At 43.4% G+C, this 8,646-nt stretch overlaps 1 protein-coding gene across 1 annotated transcript; it reads right to left on the bottom strand.

The window, feature by feature from the left end:
• Nucleotides 1–313, bottom strand: AOL_s00075g22 (uncharacterized protein; the record flags this gene model as incomplete). The annotated part of the gene is made up of 2 exons (XM_011122333.1): nt 1–43; nt 126–313. The coding sequence occupies 2 exons, from the start codon at nt 311–313 to the stop codon at nt 1–3; spliced, it is 231 nt and encodes a 76-aa protein (XP_011120635.1).
• Nucleotides 314–8,646: the final 8,333 nt, after the last annotated feature.

Raw genomic sequence — 8,646 nt, 5'->3', positions numbered from 1 at the left:
CTAACAGCAGATCTTGTAGCACTGGATTGGGCCACCGAAGCAGCTATATTTTCAAAGCAAGTTAGTTTATCCCTTCATACAATTCCCAAGCCTCCCCATTGCTAAAGGTCTAGATGTCTACGTACTATTGGCAATTGCACTTCTGTCCATTGCTGCAGTTGGCATTGGTAGAGCATGCACCACGCTTGATGAGGGTGTGGAGTTCGGAGTCAGGGAGAGCAGCTGGATTTGGGGCTGCCTCAGCAGCTGGAGCGGCCATGGCTGCGAGAGGAGCCAAGATGAGAGTGGCGATGGTGAAGATGGAGATTTGCATTTTGAATGATTGAGATTTGGAGGAGGTTAAAAACCGGGTTTAGAAAATATATTTCGTAGAATTGATATTGCTTGTTGGGATTGAGAGCTGATGATGATGGCGAGATATTTGGTTCCAGTGAGGGAATCCTTCCCTTTTATAGACTTTGGTTTTCATATCCATGGTTCGTCTAGAGTATGGAGACGATCGGTCGCGGGGTTTCCTTGAGGCCTTCCAGAGCACCGATTTCGGTCGAGGTATTCGATTATCTTCCGGAATATTATCCCTGGTTTGTTATCCCTCACAATCTCCTCGTTTGCCTCTGAAATACATGGCAATCCCGTGTAAACCATACCATCAACCAGATACCCTAATAAACCAGAACTCGTATTGGGGTTTCATCCGGAACGACTCCCTTTTGATTTCTAGATATCCATTAGGCTAAGGTGGTGATGACTCCGAAGAATTATGTAAACATGGAGCATGTGGAGTTAATGATTTGTCGAGATGTGGTTTCGGGTGGTGAGAATCGAATAGGAGTATTGATATGCAATGCATGATGGAATCGTCTGATATGGATATATATCTGGGAGTTTATTAATATTGATAAAATGTCAATCAGCTAACGATACGCCTAAACCGGTCCTGGTGTGTGTATTATCCTTGGGGTCTTATCTACAGTCGAAAGGTTCGACATACACTGGATGAGATTGAAATGTATTACGGGACAAATTCAAATCTTTGGATTGGACATGATCGAACTTGGTCCTGAACGACTTCCATTTCATATTTAAACCAAATGCACAGGCTAGATACCATCTATCACCATCTAATCTCAAAATGTCGCCATGAAGTCATCTTCTCGCCCTCAACGAACACACTCCTCACAAGCTGCCTATCGCCCATAAGGGTGGCGAATAGTATACAGGAAAACCGGACTAAAAACGTTCACCATGGCCCGCAAAATCCACTCGCCAAGTACGACGCCCCCAAAAGCTTAGTATCGAGAATGCGCCGAAGTAACCATGATCAGTAATCGCTTAAAAGATAGCCGGGGAAAGGGTCGTTCCTACCCGTCCTTTGACATGCCTTAGTGATATGTATACGAGGCTCTAGGGTTGCGGCTCCGGATGGTATCTATCCGAAAAAGGTTTTTAGAGGAAGTGAGCGCTTTTGTCGGAATTAACTAGTTATATAGTATGTATTGTATGTAGGTCGATCCAAGCGCCTTTGTTTCCACCACTTTCTTAAATTTACTTTCCAGGGTTTCTTTTTCGATATAATTAATTGGTCTACAAACTTATAAAGCTCTAGTGACTCGGGATCATTGAATGCAGTTTATCGAGCTTCTCGTTCCGCTATACCAAAGGCTGCAAATACTAAATTCGACGATTTCACAAAGGATATGTATGTATATTCGTATGAAGCCATGACACATTGTACCGAAAAGATAAAAGATACCAAAATAAATTATTGGTAACACTTAGGAGATCCCCGAGACTGACATAATCTTGATGTCAGCAAGAACAGTGTATGATTGCTGTCATGAGTAATCAAGTTAACCAGCGCTCTAATAATATTACCAAAGTTGAAACCTTTTTTTTCTTGTATGAGTTTGGCCCCTGTCCTGGACTATTATAGTCCGGCTATATGCGAAAACGATATCTTTTGGGCCACCTATTGTAACCGTGTCTAGGCCATGTATCTAGGTCCTAGCATTTACAAAGTTTTCTATGTAACACCAGGTAAGAGAATTAGGATAGATTCAGGTCGATATCATACAATCATCAGCTGAGACTAGGTAAATACTAAGCTCGCTAGACCTCGTACTTTCAACAATATAGGAAAACTAATACTTACAAAAGCTATATAACTAGGGCCAGAGTTCCAATTGTAACGCTGGTCCGGCAGTTAACAAAGGTAAAAGCTCCACCTGGTTCAATCCATACTCAAGAGTGCAATATATGTATGACAATCTATACAGACAACCAATTAATTGATAATATACATCTATATCTCCTCGTCTAATCTATCTGAATACGATGGAGCTATGACCTCCAAACCTCGGAGTAACCCCACAAAATAGAGCAAGGAGGGGAAAACAGCTCAAGATTCAACTACCCCGGACCAGAAGCTTTTTTTTTTTTTTAAATGTGCATATGCATAGCGTTTGCGGAAACGAGGTTGGCTTAACCATCACAGTCAGACGGGCATACAACGAGTCGGTGCGTTGACTAATCTTTTTTGCAACAAAGTGTTGGGATCTTGCAAAAAGTATAGTTATTTCCGATTGGCTTAGAGACACCTTCGGTCTTGTCCTGGGACGTTCCAAGATACCTGTGTATATAAGAACGCTGGATTCTCGGGTTTGGGAAATGTGGTTTTTGGTTTGGGGCATTCAAAGGATATATTCTATATTACACATTTTGAACTTTCTATTATAGATTCTATTTAGAGAATTATTATTTACAGCTAGCTGGGCTTCAATTATCTGATACTCATATATTTCGCTGACAATTCCACAGCATTATACCGTACGACGGCCCGTATATAAAAAATAACATGGCGAATCATACCTGAATACACCGTTCCTCCTTTTAACTTGCATAACCACCGAAATTATTCCCCGGTCCTTCAAGTCAAAATATTACGATAACTTGTTTCTTCTGTTTAACAATAGAGCCTATTAAAAGTGCAGCTGTTATTCTAAGCAATCAACTAGGTGTTAACCTAATCCGGTGAAGACTGCGACGTTAAACCATGTCTAAATCTAATCATCTAATTCAAAGAAAATAGAACTATCAAACAAATCTAGCCACAGGCTGTGCAATCTTAATTAAATCACCAATCGGGGTAGCAATAATTAACATGAAAGAAGGTATTAGGGACATGTGTTTTTTTATATTTTGTTAGAGTACCTTCTATGCATTGTACTACCCTACTCTTCGGGGAGAGGGATTGATTAGGGTTAATTTTTTGTTTGTAAGTTATGATTTGCTCTTCATAATTTGCGACTGCGATCTTACTGCAGCTCTTCGTACAGCATCCCTGTTGTGGGACAGCAAAGCACAGCGTAGCAAGCAGCTGAATGGGTATCTCTTTTCATCCCTTGTTTGGCTGGCTGATCGAGTTGTAGGGCTGATTGATATGCAAAGACATCTGGGATCCGTTGTTATACGAACGGGTCCGAGTTATGTTTAGGTAGATGGTACTTTGGCTTAGCCACGGTTGCAGAACTGGGGGATGTAAATAGACATGTTTAGGTAAGTATGTATTACAATGTAGGTGTAAGCAGGTGTAAGTATTATGCGTTATTTCCATTGTTCCGGGCTGGTGGTTCTCGATCTCGAGATCTCAGGTCGGGAAATTGGGGTTTCCGTTATTCAACGGAGGGGCTGGAATGCCGGTAAACGTTACCACGTTTTATCACCACTTAGCTAAGATATGAGACAAATTTACGGGAACTTTGGGGGTGGCTCCGATGGATGAAGGGCTGTTTGGTTCACTTTTTTCATGTTGGAATTTGATTTTAGAATTGAAAACGGCTCTTTTGAGCTCGGGTTCTTTTGCTCTGAAGTTGAGATTTGGAGATTGTGTTACCTTACATATATGTAGGTAGAATTGGAGCGGGGTCCTCTCTCCTTGAGTGTAAGGCATTGGCAAATTTTAGAAATCTGGAAAAGAGTGGCACTGGTAAAGTGGGATGATATCTGTACAGCCTCACTTACTCTGGCTGAACCCATTCGCGGTGAGGATGCCCGCCTTGAATCCTCTTTCATGGCTCCCGACGGGGTTCGGCAAAGGCTGTCGAGATGCGAACGCGAATGCAACCGTCAGTGTCTTTTCCTTCAGCCTTTCTAGGCCCCATCCACTCGCTTGAACCAGAAAACAGGAAAGAAGGGGAAGGAGGGAAAAAAAAGGAAAGAAATGGCTAAGGTTCATTTATTCTGTTCGTTTGTCGTTCTGCTTCCCGCCCAGTTCTAGGCTTACGTTGCTACATACCAGCATCTCCACCTGGGGCAGTTTCATGGGTGTGGGCAAAAAAAGACAATATCGCTACTTTAGCGGAAGGGGAAGTGGGGTTACGTTGCAATCACGGAAACCTTCAGGAACCGGTTTTTATCTTTTTATCTTTTTAGTATTTCTTGGGGCCGGTGGGCGGCGCTCGTCTGCTTGGAAGAAGTACCAGCAGCCGACGGGTTTGATTTGAGATTGATTGGGGGTTACCGTTAATTACTCAATCAATGTTCTTTCCTCGTAGATGAGCATTAAACTTCCCGGCCTGGATTTATGTTGGAATATTGAAATTCCCTGGACCAGATGATCGAATAATCAAATGTTGAAGACTGCAAATCCTTCTACGGAGTACAGAGCACCTCTTATCGGATAGGCAGGAACATTCTTCAAAGATGGTGCCGGGGTTTGTTTGATAGACACGGTAGAAGAGGGATTTGCAGGGACCCATAGTTGGGACCCTCTTTTTTTTCGATCGAGGACAACCGACAAAAGGCACGGTCGACGGGTTGGAAAAGCCACAAAAGGAGCACTGATGTTGGATGGATGGATGTGTATGCTGGGGAATGCTCATCGTCCCTTCCTGAAGGAGGGAGCTCAGCCAATCAGGCAGCATTGAGACATCTTGGGAGGAATGGAAGTTGGTGGCTTGCCATTGGATGATCTTTGTCGTAATTCAGCCGGTGCTGACATGCAATTGGATGCATGAAAAACACTGAAGGTAGAGATACATTTCATACATTTTTCGAGTTCTGCCAGTTAGTCTTTGATAGACTTAGACTCTCTGTCTATGAGGTCTATAGGCAAGTACTTCTCACGGGCATATGTACGTTATCGCAAGCGGGAGGTGTGGGTGTGTGTGGCCAAAAGATGCATATGGTTTACTATCGACACCACGACCGACGGGAAAGGAAAGGATTCCTGGTCGGAACTGCAATCCGACTAGTTCTTTTCATTTTTCCACGGTCGGGATCGGTCGACGGTAAAAGAGATGGATAGATGGGGGTGTCAGCTCGATTTGGAACTGTGATTGAACTTTTCTCCAAAAGTGCATGGACAACGGGTTTTGGCCCATGGAAACAAAAGAATGGTCCATCCCATCTCTGCATTATGGAGATGCAAGGGGCGATAAAAAAAAGTTATCTACAAGGGGCGCCGTTTTGTTGGCGATGGTGTTGCTGTGCTGTTTGAGATTCTGGTGTGAGTGTGCCATCTACCTGTATCTCGATGGCCACATGCATGCCCCTTTTTCCCGAGCCAGTCGCAAGATTGTGGTACCCGAAGTGACAGGTAAATTGGAGAAACCATAGATGATTCCCCAAAATCGAAACTTGTGAAGGGCCTTTTCTTTCTCTTTCTGAACGTATGTAACATGCGAACATTTTTTGCGTGACGTGAAATCGTCCTGCAGGAAAACCTTCAAATCTTAAAATTATTTTATTTTATTTTATTTTCACCAGTTGTTCACACTGCAATTTTCACGATATTACGCTCCGTATTTGACCGCGTACACTTTCATATTCTGCAAGTTACATACATACCTTTGGAAAACCCCCCCCCCCCAAAAAGTGGGAAACAAATCTTACGACCGGGTCTTGTTCCGAGTAATTGCGAGAATCATTTGACGAAAACGTCAAGTGAAACATTTGAAGCCTCTGGAATGTGAGCATGTCATATCGATAGCAGTGGTTCATGGAGAAACGGCTCGAGAAGCGCGAAGGTGGTGTAAGAATGTCCTCTTCCGGCGATTGTATGTAAGCCTGGAGAAAACTGACCGTGGTGCCCACGGTGAGGCTAGTATGTCGTAACGGAGAGTCGGTATCATGAGCTTTCGGCGAAAGTTCTAAATTGAAGAGAGAAAAAAGAAAGAAAGAAAGAAAAAGAACGAATTGGATGGGAAAGCCTCGAGACCCCTACTGGAGGCATGGGTTTTTCCTCATGCATGGGAGTAAAACCTCTGACGACTTTTACCCGCATTCAATATGAATGCAGGTACACAGCTGATCCCGTTGGTCCAAAATTTGACGGCCCTTGGCGCCTCGAAGGCACCCTAGATGTGCGGGTATTTGGGGCTATAGCCAATCAGAGGTCGATACGGGGCTGGGGCCAAAGCTCAAATTTCAGCCAGGTCTCCAGTTTAGCAACCTTGGCGGTGACGGTACATACAGATATCCGCCCAATGCATCTTGGAGGGCGATTACACAGTTATGTGTGTGTGTGTGTGTGTGTGTGTCGGTACGGAGTACGGTTGAAGCCACGATTATTTTTAATTGATTGATATGATGCGCATATCTTGTTTTGTCGTGGCCTGAATGTGAACAGTTTCCCACAAATTGGCCCAATGATTTGATCTTGAAGTTGCAGTTGCAGAACGGTCGTTAAGGCGATATCACCCTCCCATGCAAGGTGAAAAGAATTAGAATGTTCGTTTCCATTGCATCGAGGATTGTTCTTTTTTAGCAGTCCCGGCAATTCCCTTGACGAACTATGAGGTGTGGGCTGAATCAGGAACCATTGCCCACCCGTTCTAGCGAAAGTTTCTTTAACGAACGTTCGCACTTCATTCTGTAACCCATCGACGGTAATATTACGTCTATGTGCAGATATATTCGTTAGAATCGTTACTATAGTATTGCAGAATTTTTTTGACGAAAAAAAAAGAGAGATTCCGGATACACACCTGAGGAATTAATCGAATTCACCGCCTTCTGCTTCGGATAGCATCCACCACTGGGACGTAACTTACTAGGGGCTAATTAATTAGTACAGCCTGCCAGGTAATTCCTTTTTCCCCTTAGTTGCTACCAACCTTATGCTCTGGGCACACCCTTCTGGAAATTTTTCTTTTGATACGATGCCGGTTCGTGGTTAGCGTCCCCTCGAACCGCAATGTTTCCCACCAGTGTTCCTGTACATGCAGGTCCCATGGCCCCCCCTTCGTTAACCCCCGTTCGATTGGCAATTCCAATCCAGAAGGTCGCCCGTCGCCCGTTTGGTCCTGGGCGGTTTTCCTTTTACATAGTTTGTGGCTCGCCTGTTAATTTGTTCCCCAAATTTCCTGGATCTTTTGTTCGTTCGTTCGTTCATTTTACTGACCTTCTTTTGTTCCTCTCCTTCCCTTCCTTCCATCTCACCCCTCTTTCTTTCTATTCTCATCCTTCTTGAGATCCATCCCGCTCTGGCTTCGTGCCGTTAGCTGTTTTCTTTCTTTCTTTCCTCACCCGTCCCCTCTTTTGTTTTCTGCTCTACAGCCCCTCTCCGGACCTATTGGTTGTTCACCGTAGTGTCTGTCCACTCATTTGACCCCCGTGTAAAGTCAGTTTCGTTTTTGGTTTCTTCGGCGACAAATTCAACACCATTTTTCAACTAGTCGAATTCAACGACATTGGACATCTACCAACTTCAACTTCAACTTCAATTTGAACTACAACTTGAAAAAGAACTCTAGGAAAAAGCGAGGAAGGATATTCACTCGGTTCTACTGGAAATACTTTAATTTTAAACATAGTCAACTATCTTGTCAGCCGACTAATTCCTTCGACTACTCTCTGTTCCACGACTTCGTTCATTCTTTTCACGAATTACTTCATATATTTTTTTTTATCGATCTTTCCGGATTCTTTGACCCAGCGACCGCATTTTTTTAAAGGTTACGACTGGAAATTTCTCGGATTGAACATACTTCTTGGTTTGGTTGTGCTGGTTTCGATCAAATCGCAGTTTGGAGGCATTGAATTGTTCATCCAAGCCTTCGATTCATATTAAAAGGAAGACGCTTATTTTTCATCTCGACCTCAAATCTAAAGACCTACGACGACGGCTTCAGTTTCGCTCCCATATAGCTGTCTGGTCTGGATCATTCCACTACAATATAACTGTCGGAACAAATTAAATTATCAAAGGAAACTCGAAACTCCAACACTTACAAGCAACTTTCGATTTCCGCCAGGCACTCCCGCAAACGCAAGGTTTCATCTTGTATGTTCGTATCACATTTTTTTTCGTAAATTGATTGTGACAAAACTCCAACTGTTGATACGGGCACAGCAAAGTATCTTACCTTGCGCCCCGTTCGTAGACGTTGTGTGTATTTGCCATAAGAAAGGACTCGAAACTGACTTGAGATCATACTATATTACAGCATTCACGATTGTTAGTAATGACCCTCTGAAGGATTGCCATTCATAACACCCCTCGACCGTCTGTGTATTTGCATGCTCTCTCACGACTCTCAAACGCCTATATAACTCGATACCTGGTGATTCTACTACTATTCCGACAATATTCTAATTACGATAGACGACAGAGATACACTCTCTAAATCATATTAACTGCCCAAC

Source organism: Orbilia oligospora (genome assembly GCF_000225545.1).
Source record: "Orbilia oligospora ATCC 24927 unplaced genomic scaffold scaffold00075, whole genome shotgun sequence".
Lineage (NCBI taxonomy): Eukaryota > Fungi > Ascomycota > Orbiliomycetes > Orbiliales > Orbiliaceae > Orbilia > Orbilia oligospora.
Note: the sequence above shows the minus strand (reverse complement) of the source record. Positions and strands in the feature narration are given on the sequence as shown.